Source organism: Euprymna scolopes, chromosome 21 (assembly GCF_053919585.1).
Source record: "Euprymna scolopes isolate OS-2025 chromosome 21, ASM5391958v1, whole genome shotgun sequence".
Taxonomy (NCBI): Eukaryota; Metazoa; Mollusca; class Cephalopoda; order Sepiida; family Sepiolidae; genus Euprymna; species Euprymna scolopes.
The window spans coordinates 70,795,052-70,809,652 of NC_136502.1; the positions used below are offsets into that span (position 1 = coordinate 70,795,052).

General features: G+C 31.8%; 1 protein-coding gene across 1 annotated transcript; it reads left to right on the forward strand.

The window, feature by feature from the left end:
- The first annotated feature begins 2,596 nt into the window (after positions 1–2,596).
- Positions 2,597–14,237, forward strand: LOC145242460 (uncharacterized). Its single transcript, XM_080105518.1, has 2 exons — positions 2,597–2,782; positions 8,596–14,237. The coding sequence occupies exon 2, from the start codon at positions 9,419–9,421 to the stop codon at positions 10,388–10,390; it is 972 nt and encodes a 323-aa protein (XP_079961644.1). The 5' UTR covers positions 2,597–2,782; positions 8,596–9,418; the 3' UTR covers positions 10,391–14,237.
- The last annotated feature ends 364 nt before the right edge of the window (positions 14,238–14,601 follow it).

Here is a 14,601-nt window from a genome sequence, read left to right on the forward strand (position 1 = left end):
AGGTCCATAAAAAGAAAAAACGTTGATTTTTTTTTTATTATAAGAGCGTAAAAAATACTCGCGGAAAAACGGTTGTACCCATAAATATGTTGAAAAGAAAAATATAGCAAAAACATTTAGTTTATGCTTGCAAAAAAAAAAAAAAAAAAAAAGTAAAAACAAAAAAATAAACGTAAATGTTTGAAAATAAACCAGCAACAAAACGTAAATGTTTGGAAAAATAAAACTTAAATATATTTGTAAAAAAAAAAAAAAAAAAAAAAAAAAACGTAAATATGTTTGAAAAACAACAAAAAAAAAACAACTTAAATATGTTTGCAAAAACAAAAAAAAAACATGTTTAAAATTAAAATATAACAAAAACATTTATTTTTATTTCAAGGGTGCCATTATATACATTTTGTGCTTCCGTAACTGGATGGACAGACAGTAACGCCACCTATAGTCAAACGGAGTAAACAGGCTCTCTCTTTCTTCATGATTACCATTTGTTGTTGATCAGTGTTATCTACCGACCTGTACAATTTTAATGTATTGAAACTAGTTTTTTTTTTTTTTTTTTAATCAAGTAAAGATTAGATACCCCGTAGCAGAAGACGAATAATGGCGAACATTTCAAGTGACACCGGTTGTTTAACTTTGACATTGCCGTTGGTTGTTTGTAAACACGTCAAATAGCAGACATGGTCGAATGTTCGAGACCAAGATTTTTTCACAAAATATATTTACAAAACTTTGGGTTTGTATTACTGTACACATAGATTCGAAAAAGTTGTCAAAAAACAAATATATAACAAATAAATATTATCAAAGGCAAGATAAGTTACTTTTCTACCAAACTGGATACATTTTTTTTTGTTTTTATTCAATGTAACATGTTTATTCAGCTCGAAAAACATGCAGTGTTTACCGATGTATTGGAAAATTCAAAATGGCGCCCGACACTCTCTTTAACATGCTAAGTTTGGGAAAAGGTGTTATAAATAATAAACTAGACAAAATACTATTAAAAAACACCGAATATATGTCAACTTAAGTCACGGTAACATATAATGAGCGAATTTCTAACAGTATTTTGTCTAGTTTATTATTTATAACACCTTTTCCTGAACTTACCGTGTTAAAGAGAGTGTCGGGCGCCATTTTGAATTTTCCAATACATCGGTAAACACTGTATGCTTTTCGAGCTGAATAAACATGTTAAAAACACGAAAAATATATCCAGTTAGGTAGAAAAGTAACTTATCTTGCCTTTGATAACATTTATTTGTTATATATTTGTTTTTTTGACAACAAACCCAAAACTTTTTAAGATTAAAAAGAAAAAATATATATTTACAAAACATTTTCTTTAATATTAAATATTTATAAAACTTTTAAGGATTAAAAAAACTTTTTTTTATTTACACAAAACTTTTTAGCGCAAGTAACAAACAAGTAAATTTAAACAAAATATATAAATGGGTGTCTTTCTGAGTGCGTTTTTTATATATATATTTACAGAACCTTTTTATTTATTTATTTACTTTATTTATTTATTTATTTATTTTATTATTATTATTATTATTATTATTATTATTATTATTATTATTATTATTATTATTATTATTATTATTATTATTATTATTAATAATAATAATAATAATAATAATAAAAATAATAAAAAATAAAAAAAATATTAAAAAAAAATTTCAAAAAAATAAAAAAAAACATAAAAACAATGAACTATATTACTTACAAAACATTAGGAACTGAGAATTTGGGACGCTAAATAACTTGTATTTAATTTGCCCTTGTGGAGAAGTAAGCAAATAGCAAGTTTATTGCAAGTACAGTACGTTAGTGTGGAGATTTAATGAAGTGTTTACTTAAGGGGGCGGTTCATTAGGAATTTGTTAACGTTGGACTTGAAGACAGCCAAGTTGTAGTCCGGTGGGAAGCAGGCAGACGGAACAGAGTTATAATTATTCGAAATTTGTTCAAAAAATGAGTGAGTAGTGAAGCTAAGCTTCACTGCTCACTGTGAAGCTGCTTTAAAGCTGTTCTAAATGATTAAAACTACCACTTAACCATGTTTGAATTATATTTTTGGTGCTTATGTATTTTTGGTACCGCGCTATTTTTAAATAGTTTTTTTTTTTTTAGGTTAAATTCAAATTTCACGATATCTTTGTTTATTAATAACTTGTTAGGTGGAAGCACAGAATAGTTAGAAAACACCCTCCTTTCCCCATGCTAAGAATGGCTTTCGAAATAATAACGTTATTATTTCAGCGTAGTACCAAAAATACACAAGTACCATAGTTTTTGTTGATTTGTGTGGATATTTAATTTTCTTACTATTGACAAAATTTTATTTTGAAAAAAAAAAAAAAATGTTTCAAAACATTACTCCCGTCCAGTCCGCATTTCTCACATTTTCTCAGGCGACTGTCGATAAACAAAACCCTCTCTCAAAGGATGGGGGTGATTGCCTGTAAGGACTGCTTACTCCGCTTCAGGGATAAATCTAACAGCTAAATATCATCTTGAACTCCTTCGGCCGTCACAATCTGCAAAGAAAAAAGCCCCCCCCCCCAAAAAAAAGAAAGAAAGAAAAAGAAAAGAAATATGTCCTTTTTTTTACACGTGGACTAATTCTTGTTTGACACCGCCTATTTCCTCCTTGGCGAACAAATTCCGTTTGACCAAGATTAATTTTCTTAATTTTGACCGGACGTCGTCTTTATTATTAAAATAAAACTGTGAATTTCAAATTTTCCTCAGCAAAGATGAAAGGAAGGCAAGTTAATTTTCGAAGCTTCGTTTTTTAAAATATTTTATTTGCGATTAAAAAGCACTGATTATCCAACTATTGTTGCTATTTCAATTAATACTCGACACCGATTCTGAAGTTTCAATAATTTTGTGCTATAAAAACTAAATTAAATATTACAATAGTTGATCATTATTGTATTTATTTGCTTCCCCACCAAAGCAAATTAGGCACAAGGCCGTTTTTAATGTGGGGTAAAAACCAGCTCCCCTAAAAGTAGGCAGAAAGGGGGCACTCTCTGGTTACCAAAAATAATAATTGTCCCAGTATAGAGGGTTTCCCTTCCATTGACTGGTACAAATTATTTTAAGTGCAGCATCTGCAGAACAGATACTACACTTTGAGATATTAAATCCTTTATTCATGTTAAAAATACATTGAAAATCAACAAAAAACTTAGGCATATGGCCAACTCAAAAGGGGGGGGGATTGTGGGGGTCGTTAGTCATCCTTGTCAGTAACTAAACAAAATCAAAAGTTTCTCCCAACTAGTATCTTCTTTCACCATAATACCACATTCACCCTTTCATACTGGGGGACGTCCTAATACTACACTTTGATCCCGGCCCGAAGGCCAAGAACAACAGAAAAAGGGAACCCTCTTTTCTATTTATTATATTATACAATAGTTCGTTATAATCTGGTCAAGGCAACAAGAAAACGTGATTGTTTTGAAAAAAGTATGGCCTTATCATGATTGTGAAGAAGAGAAAGCTTCCAACGGGACTGCCTAGGCACTTTTTGCTGGTCAGAGTACTTCTGGGGCACTGATTTTTCAATCCCACTTTTCGACCCTTGCGTTTTTTTTTTTTTTTTTTTTAATTTTTTTTTACCAGTTTTCAAATATAGAAAATCGGTACTTCTACAGAATTTGAACCGAACTGTTTTATTTTGCATGACTATAACCTGGCGCTTAATAGTACAAAAAGCGGGTTTGTTTTACTGTACACATACATTCGAAAAAGTTGTCACAAAACAAATAAATGTTATCAAAGGCAAGATAAGTTATTTTTTAGTGTTTATATTTAATGTAACATGTTTATTCAGCTCGAAAAACATACAGTGTTTATCGATTGGAAAATTCAAAATGGCGGCCGACCCTCTCTCTCTCTCTCTCTGTCTCTCGGAGACGGTAAGTTTGGGAAAAGAAGTTATAAATAAAAAAACAGTCAAAATACTGTTAAAAACCCGCCGAATATATGTCAGCCTATGTCACGGTAACATATATTGAGCGAGTTTCTGACAGTATTTTGTCTGATTTTTTATTTATAACTCATTTTCCCAAACTTACCGCCTCAAAGAGAGAGTCGGCTGCCATTTAAAATTTTCCAATACGGTAGATGTGTCAGAAATTTCGTGAAAAATATTGAATAATTCCACCCCGTCTTTCCAAGCTTATAACTCATCGAAAAATGTAATTCAAGCCCTAATTTTTTTTTTTTCAATTAAAGGAGCAAGGATTGGTTTCATGAAAAAAAAAAAAAAAAAAAAAAAAAACAACGTGTTAAAAAAAAAAAAAAAAAAGATTTTAAACTTCGGACTTTACAGGTAAATTTCTAAAAAACACTACTTTTTTTTTGTTTTAAATTTGAATATATTATTTATTGATCTTTTATCTTCAATTTGTGATATATAACACTTTGGTGAGTAAATTAATTATTTACTTTTTAATAGACATTTCAAAATGGGAGGTGTGAATTAATTCGACCCCCTGTCTTTCCAAGCTTATAACTACTCGAAAAATGTAATTCAAGCCCTAATTTTTTTTTTCAATTAAAAGAGCAAGGACCAAGGTTTCATTTAAAAAAAACAAAAGAAAAGAAAAAACAAACAACGTGGTTTATTAAAAAAAAGGGTTTTAAACTTTACAGATTAATTTCTAAAAAACACTACTTTTTTTGTTTTAAATTCGAATATATTATTTATTGATCTTTTATCTTCAATTTGTGATATATAAAACTTTATTATTATATTCGGTTTATTAGATGTGATATATAAAACTTTATTATTATATTCGGTTTATTAGAAAGAGCATAAAATTTCACATTGACCCTGAAAATATCGTAAAAATTGAATCAATAGAAAAATTTTGATAGATTTTTAAAGTTTAAAAATTAAAAAATACTGACCTCGTAAAATTCAATTAATTTCATTACTGTTTAAAAAAAATATATTTCTATTACTTTTAAAACAACTTTAATAGTTTATTTTGGCAGTATAATCCATAAAGAAAATAAACAACCCACTTTTAAAAGAGAAATTACGAGTTTTTTATATTTTATTCACAGTTTTGTGTTAGGGGTGTCAAAAATTCCTACAAAAATTCTGATACACCTAATACATCGGTAATCGCTGTATGCTTTTCGAGCTGAATAAACATGTTGCATTAAATATAAACACTAAAAACATATCCAGTTAGGTAGAAAAGTAACTTATCTTGCCTTTGATAACATTTATTTGTTCTATATTTGTTTTGTGACAACTTTTTCGAATCTATGTGTACAGTAAAACAAACCCCAAAAAGCTTATGATCTATAATATACAAAAACAAATTTTAAACCAGTACACCAAAAATTACACAAATTCATCCAGTATTTTTGTTATATAAAAATTCGGTACTTGTACAGTTTAATCAAGACATTAAAAAATGAAAATATCGAAAAAAGGTATATTGTACGTATCCGTTATGGAACGAAGTTCTCCGAAAAAAATTTCACTCAATTTCATTAGGTATTTTTTTTTTTTTTTTTTTTTTACAGCAAAAAAAACAAATTTGTTATGATACCAAGCAAAAGTTTCGATTTTTAGGAAGAAAAGCTAGTAATAAAGATGGGGAGGGAGTGTCGGCGCTTTACATGGAGTTATCTCCCCGTGGCGTGTTAAAAATTTTCACAATGGCTGACTTCAATGCGTGTTTTTCCGCTGTAAAAAAAAACCTACTTAATCAAATTAGATGAAATTTTTTCTCGGAGATGTTCAGTCCAAAACGGATATGTACAATATAACCTTTTTTCGATATTTTCATTTTTTTAATGTCTTGATTAAACTGTACAAGTACCAAAGATTCTAATTTGATTATAGAATTCTTTTATCGGCCGTTTGTCGTCTTCATAAGAATCAATACCAAAGAGCCATAACAAACTTTAAGCTTCCTCCTGTTAAGAATGGAGTCCAACATTTGTATAGCTTTGATTTGATTTTTTTTAAAAACGAAAATACTGGATAAATTTGCATAAATGTTGGTGCACAATCCTTTTTAAACCTAACAGGTAGGCACATAATGAAGTTTTTATGCAATTATATATTTTTTTTAATATTGGGATAAAACTGGATAAGCACCCATGACTCTAAACTAAGTTTTACATAAAGTTCCGGCAAAAGTCAGTTTGGTTTGATTCAAAATCTGTAGAACCACCTGAACATTAAACACCTATTAGTATTTGGTAAATTGGTAAATATACCCAATTCCAATTTATCACCCTCAATTTGCTGTCTTCCTTCACCACAAAGAAGTATTGAAACCCTAAGCTAAGTTCATGTGGCAACAAACCTAAAAAAAAAAATGGTCAACAAAATCATAACAAAAAAATAAAAATAAACAAAAAACAATTTATCAGCCTCTATCTTCTATTTACTACCTACCTCCTTACTAAAAAAAAAAAACAAGGAAAAAACAATTAAAACATAAAAAAGAAGAAAAATACATAAATTGTTTGCAAAAAAAAAGGATTTGCTGTAGTTGATTTGCCATAAAAACTAAACTCCACCTCCGCCCAGCATTTAGGTAATTATGTATGTCAAGACTCCGGGAATCTTCATAAGATGTGAATTTCTTTCTACAAAAACAGCCATAAAATCAAATATATATTATGTATTAATTTTTTACATGCACGACAAAGTATAGTTAAATGCAGGGTCAGTAAATAGTGAAAATTCTTCCTCCCTTTTCCGTCTCTCAAAACTGGTCCTCTGGTTTGGTTGCAAAAATAGGTTGGTCTCCTTGCCAATTTCGCCATGTTTCAGTATGGATTGTAAAAATCTTTGTTAAATTAGTGCATAACTCGCTAAAGCAAAATTTTAAACATATAGAGTCATCCAAAAGTCGGCAATGATATAGCATGATTTCAGGATTACAAAATAGTAAAAGAAAGAAAATTGCTTATGCAAATCTGGGGTAGTTGCTAGTCAGATTAGGATAAGCTTCTTTTTCTTTTCTTTTTTTTTATACATCTTTGAATCTGAAATTAGTAGATATGTTTATTCTGCTGTTGAATATGAGTGTGAAAGGGTGAAATAGGCATTAGAGAATGTGTGTGTGTTTGCTTGCTTTACTGTGAAAGTATGCGCATAAAGTTTATGAATGTTTTTGTTGTGTGTGCTATGCATCCAAATCTGAAAGAAATTGGAGAAAAAAAGAGAGAACACTGGTGTTTGGGTTTTTATATTCCATGCAAAATGCAGAAGTGACTATTTCTGTGCCTGTATGGCTGAAAAAATCAGCTGATTGAGCTCTTGTCAACACTTTTAAACAACATTGGCTGACTGTTTCTGCTGCTCCCTTAACCTCAACCTAAAAAAAGTAAAAATGTATCTTCATAAATGACCACATCAATGAAAGTGAATAAAATGAAGTGAGTGGAATTTTGGTTGAGGACAGTAATGAAAAGGTAAATAAATATTGAAGAATTCAGTAATTTGCAATATTTATTTACTGACATTTTGTATTGAATCAGGATGGTATCATGTCCTATTTTAATTTTCAAGGTATCACTGTCAAAAAAATACTCCACTCAATTCAGAGAGTTTTTTCAATAAAAAGGAACTTAAATGTAAATATATATTTTTTGTGGCAAGTTTGAAAGGACACAAAAGTACACATGATTAAAAATAGAAAATTTAACTTTTAAAAAACTGAACATTTTTATTTATTTTGAAAAACTCTTCAGATTATTTTATCGATTCAATGCCAAATATTAACATTAAAAACAAATGGTGAGAAAACAAAAAACTTATTGCTCAATTTTTAGATAAGTTTTCAAAGAGAAAGAGAGGAAGATAGTGCAAGTCTTTTTTTACAAGTATTCAAATTGATATTTGTTGAAATATTTGAAAGTTGATGAAATTTGTTCACAAATAATATAATCATATGAATTCAGTACTGATCCCGGTTCTGACCTAAGGTTCATCTTCCAGCAGTTTACCATAAGTAGCCGAAAAAGTTGATGAAAAAAGCCGACACAAACACTGTCAGATGATAAATTCAAAACACTGAAAACAAAACTTTAACACAAATAGATAAAGCTTACTGTAAGTTTAATTATATGAAAGAATTTTTTTTTTCTTCAACAAAAGTATATTAAAAAAAATTTTCAACAGATGTTTCAAAGGAATTCATTTTTTTTTTAAGACGAAAATATGAAAACAACTATGAATGAAAATCAAATGTTTTTATGTTTTTTAAATAGAAAGTATCTAAAGTTTTTGTTGCAAGAAAAGTTTCAAGAAAATAAGTACTTTTCAAGAAAAAAATTTGGATTGAAAATAATTTTGTCTTTCAAGGAAACTATCAGAAAAGCATGTTTTTCTATTAACAAAAACATTGTCTGCTGACAACTCATTAGGTAATCACGTCAGCTTTTTTTGTCTGCTTTCCTGGCAGCTTACTGTAAACTGCTGGAAGATGCTGACATGACCTTGAGTTAAGATCTGGATCAATATCATGAATTCCTCTTTTCTATTTGTGTATTCATTAAATAAAACTTTCTTTTTCTTCTATACAGGAAACATTTGGCATCCATTTTGAGTAAAGTTGGCCCACTTTAATGATAACCATTAAAAACGCCAATTTGCAGTCTTTGCTTTCCAAGGAATGGCCTCGATGGAAAACCAATGTGTCCACCATAGATGTTTGTCCAAACTTTCAGATGAACAATGAGCAAACATTTGTTTGGATTTTGTCTTTTATGGATGCCAAAGTGACAAGAAACATTAATGGAGCCAATTGAGATGCTAACTTTTACAAGAGATGCAACTTAACGTGGGCTTCTTTTTATGCAGAAAAATATTTGATGTCATGAAAAATTAAAAATTTGTTGTTGCAAAATTTTTGATGAAAGTGAAATTGTTGTGACTAAAACAACAAAGATGAAGATTTTTCTGCATTTCACTGAAGAAAAAGGAAAAGAATTTCTTGTAAAAGTAGAACCCAAAACATCTTTCGCTAAAAAACCTGATTTCAGATCAACAAATTTTTTTTTTTTTCTTTTAACTTTCTTTCCAAAACATCAAATTATTTAAAAAAAAAAAAAAAAAAAAAAAAAAAAAAAAAGAAATGAATAAATCCATTAAAAAAGTTACATCTGTCCTCTTAGGATTTAACGCAATCATTATGGTGTGATTTATTTACAAAATTGTTCATCTGAAATTATCATGAAGACAAAAACGGTTCAGACATACTTGAAATTTAGCTAACCAAGTGCTCCAATGAACTTCTGATAGTAATAAAACAAGTGGAAGACTAAAAATGAACTGGAAGCAATCGATTGAAACGAAAATTAACTAGAGGGACATTGATTGAAAACAATGGCATAATTTAACTGTTTCATGTGTTGCAGCACACAGGAGTTCCAAAGTCAAAAAATGGAAGTGGCTGTGAAAGTGTGTGAAAAAGCATATACAAGGCGAAAGTCTTATCAGTGTGAAGTCTGTGCGCGAGATTTCTCCGTTTCGGGTCACCTTAAAGAACATATGCGAAAGCATACGGGGGAGAAACCGTATCGGTGTGAGGTGTGTGGAAAATTGTTTAGTTTCTCGAGTAGTTTAACAACGCACATCAGAACACACACCCAAGAGAGGCCGTTCACGTGTGACATTTGTGGAAAGGATTTCTCGGTGAATGGCAATTTGAAACGGCACCAACGTGTGCACAGTGGGGAAAGACCCTTCCATTGCGTTTTATGCGCAAAGAGTTTTCACTCGTCGGATAATTTAAAAGTGCATGGTAGGACACATACACGGGAAAAACCACACAACTGTGGGATCTGCGGACGGAACTTTGCAGAGAAATGTCACCTCAAAGTGCATCTACGCACCCACACGGGCGAGAAGTCGTTCCGATGTGACATTTGCGACAAGGAGTTTGCATCGAAGAGCAACCTCAAAGTGCACGTTATGACGCACACGGGCGAGAAATTGTTCCACTGTGGAACATGCGGCAAAGACTTCTCGTCAAATGGCAATCTTCGTGCACATCAACGTACGCATACAAAAGAACGTCCGTACAGTTGTAAGGTTTGTGGCAAGAGTTTTGCACTCAACGGCAACTTAAAGGTGCACATGAGAACGCACAGTGGCGAGCGTCCATTTCATTGCGACATGTGCGACAAGGTGTTTGCACAGCGCAGCATGTTGCAGACGCATATGCGTGTTCACTCAGGTGAAAAGCCATTCCATTGCAATCGATGCAACAAAAAGTTCTCGCATAGCAGCAACTTCCACAAGCATATTAAAGCTCACACTTTGCAAATGACGACTGATTTTCCAATGAAGCAGTTGCCTGCGGAAGATCTGCAATGACCTTTCAGAGAATGATATTGGACGTTTGGGCCAAGTAACTTCCACAAACACATTAAAAGTCATACTTTGCAAGCCCACAGGTTTATGGTGTTCGCCACTGGTCCCAGGATTGGCTTCTCATAACTATCTTGGCTGCTGTGCATGATATGCATTCATCCGGGATATTGTGTGTTCTATGGGAGACGCTGGCTCAACCAATTCTGGGTAAATGGCGCCAAGTCAAGTGACAGCTGATTTCCCAATGAAGCAGTTGCCTGTAGAAGAAGATCTGTAATGAACTTCCTGAGAATCGAGTCAGGTGTTGGGTTCATGCATCAATATGTGGGATTCCTAAGTCTCTTTTTTTTTTTGGGGGGGGGGCACATTTTAAAAAATTTTTATTCACCCCAAATAAAGACTAAAGCATAAGGAGCTACTGTGGTAGAGGAAAGATTTATAGGTAAACAACCTGTGTGGGAAGATGGGCAGTGAGATGTTTCTTCACATTACATTTAAATTTCTATATGTTGGTACTGTTGGGGAAGCAGGATAACAATTCTGAAAGACAATGTTTGAGGAAAATCTATCAGAGTAGAAAACCTTTCAGCATTGAAGGACCCGTACAGTAAAGGTGTTTGATTTTGTTGCCGATCAGTTGGGTTGAGGGTAGTTTTATTGAGGGGCTACAAGTGCAGCAAGTTTATCAGGGCAGATTTTGCTGAAATGCTTGCAAAACAAGTGGTGTAATAGAATGGCTGGTTCTTAGCTGACAGTGTGTGACTTGTAAGGTAGGGTTCTTTTTTGGATCTTGTCTAAGGGAGAGACTAGTGGCTGGTGCACCAGCCCAGTATGTGGCAACAAATACTCTATGTATGGACGAATGGTGGTTTTGTACAGATACAGGATACTGGCAGGTGTGAGTAGTTTTCTAAGTAAGTTCATTGGACCACATTCCGTGGACGTATTATTAAAACAAGCACAAGGATGCAACTCTGTGGTGATGCAACAAGGCTGGAACTTGGCAGAAAGTGTGATAGTTTCGAGTATTTGAATTATTTAGACTACCATTCTAGTCTTGATTTTTAGCCAATGTAAACATCGACCTTGTTCAGGTGTATCTTGTTGAACTTTGGAATTTGCACAGAATTTGCAACGGAACTCTTTATTTACTCCATTTAGGTAGCATGCTCTTGATCTGTCAGCCATGACTGGGTAGAATCTAAAGTAATTCACAATTGTGATAATTAATTAGCCAACTATTTTCATAAGCGACTCATCAAGATCATGGCATTAATTTTTCTTATTTTCCACGTTTTTCAAAATTGTCTCTAATGCTACTACAATTACTGGAATTACAGTAATTTTTTTTTTTTCAATCTTTTTGTTTTTGCTGAGGACAGAGCAGACATTAATCCAATATTTCAGAAACTCCAACCAAGAGATCTTTTTAGAATTCTCATCCTCCCTTTCAGTGCAATTGTTTGGATCTCTCTTGCACTTGGTTCACCAATGATATTTGCCAGATTTTGAAATTCTTTTTCATGATCCCAGTTACTCCTATGATCATTGACATGATACAAATCTTCCCAAGATTCTAATTTCTTTTCATGTCTTACATAAAACCTTAGTATTTCATTATCGCCTCTTAGCTATGTTTAAGTTGGCAGCATTAGGGATGCTGACTTCAACTAGAGTTGCTACTCTCTTCTTTTTATCCCCTGTCACTATGTTAGCTCCATTTTCTAATTATGTAGTTGTAAGAATTGCATAGACATGAGGCAGGGGTTTCCAAAGTTTTCAAACAAAGCGCCATATTGCTGACTTAAGGACTACATGGGCCTAAATTAATTTTAAAACGTCACCAAAAAACAATGAATGAATAATCATCAAAAAGGGTTAAAAAGTCATTTATTTCCAAAGTGTGAATCAGTGCAGAATTTTCTGTTAAAAAATTAACATTCAAAAATCTTTTCAACTCTTGTTGAAAGATTTGAAGATACTCTTCGTTAGTATTAGATTTGGAAGCATGAAATTGTTGCAATTCTGACATAATCTATTCAACTGCGGTTCAAAGTGAATCGTTCCAATCATAAGCAAAGCATTCAAATGTTCAGATGATTGTGATCTGTCGCATGATTTTGTGTACTTTGTTTTTGAAAAAAGTTTTCGTACACTGATACGTTGTGTCAAAAGCTGAAATTAATTCACAAGCAACTTTTTGAGACAAACATACGTTAGAAAACTTTTGTACAGTTTGATTAAATTTACTTCATTAAGAATGTCACTTGATCACAAATTAATAATTTCCATCCAGGAGGCAAAACTTCAATGACAGAGTTGAAAGGATTTTCGAATGTTGTCAATTTAACAGAATATGCATCAAGATCAGAAATTGTTGTTTCGAATAAGAAAGGACATCTTGAGCAAACAAGAAATTGCAATTTCTTGGTTATATTTCTCACAGCATGGAAAATGAGCAAAGAAGTTTCTTGCTAGCTGAGTATTAAATAATGATAACTTCGATAAAAAACTTTCACTTTGGAGTACAAATTGCAAATTAGTGAAGTTTTAACCTGCAGTCACAAATTAAATTATTGAGGTGCATGACGAAGTTTCCACAGTCATTCACTGTTAGCAAAAGCAGAGGATGGTTCTTCTCATTTAAGTGCTTGTTGATGAATGATGTGGTATAATGTTAGGGGTTTCAGTTAATGTGCCCTACAAAGTCTTTTCCACATTTATTTCTGCCACCATCCATTGTTATACCCTTCACTTTTTTCCATTCCAGGTTGTACTTAGCCAATGACTTTTCTACTTCTGCAAAAATATCCACACTTGTTGTTTTTCCATACATGCTGTGCATAGATGCTAATTCATCGGTAATCTCAAACCTTTATTCCTGTGACAAACAACAGTCAACCGATGTCTCTAACACATCGGTTGACTGTTCTTTGTCAACAGCAAATCTTTCAAATTCTCATGCTTTATCTTTCAGTTGTCACACATTTCTTCCAAGATTTTTCACCCTACGAGCAATGCTATTTGCAGAAAAACTTGTTGCCGAGAATGCAATGACTTTTTCTGGAGACATTTCCTTTGCAACCTTTGTTGGGAATTTTTTTTTAAAAGTTCACCATCTGTAAATGGCTTACCTTTATTAGCCAACATGTGCACAACACATGTTGGCTAAGTAACATGTTTGCATTGCTGCCTCATTCTCTGCAATTTTATTTGTAAAAATGAACTGTATTGATAAAAAAATTTTCAAATTTCTCTGTAGCTGCCCAGCTATTAGATCTAAAATTCCCTCGATAATTATACTTGAGTAATATCCTGTATAAATAGCCATATCGGCAGGATTAAAATTAAATAAGAATTTTCAGCACATATTACTTGATATGTTTTAGTACAATGTGTTATGGACGATTGATAAGCAGGGACTTCCCCTGATGAAGTTCAAGGGAACCACACAATTTTAGATCCATGTCAATGACAAAAACTGGGGATAGGTTGAATACACATAGTCAGTTTGATTTCTTAGGGTTTTTAGTTGATGTTATGTGCAGGTTAAAATACATATTTTTAATACAATAAAAAAGCAAAGAAATATAAAGATAACACATCTTAAAGCAAAATAAATGGTAGAAAAAGAAAGAAGATAATGTCTTTGAATGTGAGAGAACAAATTTGTTAAAATCACCATTTAGGATAAAAATTCAAAGCAAGTTGTAAATTAAAAAAAATGAAATGGATTGTTATCAGGACAAAAGTTATAAGAGAATGTAGTTTAAAATAATTTTTTTTTTTTTTTTTAATGGAAACAATTAAATCAGATGAACAAATTTGCTTTTTCATTTATATATCTTGATTCTGTTTTTCTTTTCTCCTTTTTTTGCTTCTTAGTATAACTGCTGTGATGAAGAGTTTTTATATTCTTTTTATTTGTACAGGTTAAATTTACAAATGTATACATGCAATATTGATCAAGAAATAGCTCACAAATTTTCTTCAGACGATGAATATTTGCTGTTGCACTTTTTTTTTTTTTTGTTTGAGACTTGTCTTGGCTGTTAGTTCCTACTTTTCAATTTTTTTCATTTTTTTCTTTTACAAGATACTTTCTGATCTCGGTATCAGTTTATGAAAGATCACTCATTGTCCTTGGTTGGCCAAAGGTCTAAAAGTGGCCAACATAAACTTGAATTTGTTTCTTCTTCATTTCCCAGAAAAGT

Bases quoted from the DNA above. Each gene is read 5' to 3' on its own strand.
- LOC145242460 (XM_080105518.1), top strand. From the start codon at position 9,419: ATGTGTTGCAGCACACAGGAGTTCCAAAGTCAAAAAATGGAAGTGGCT.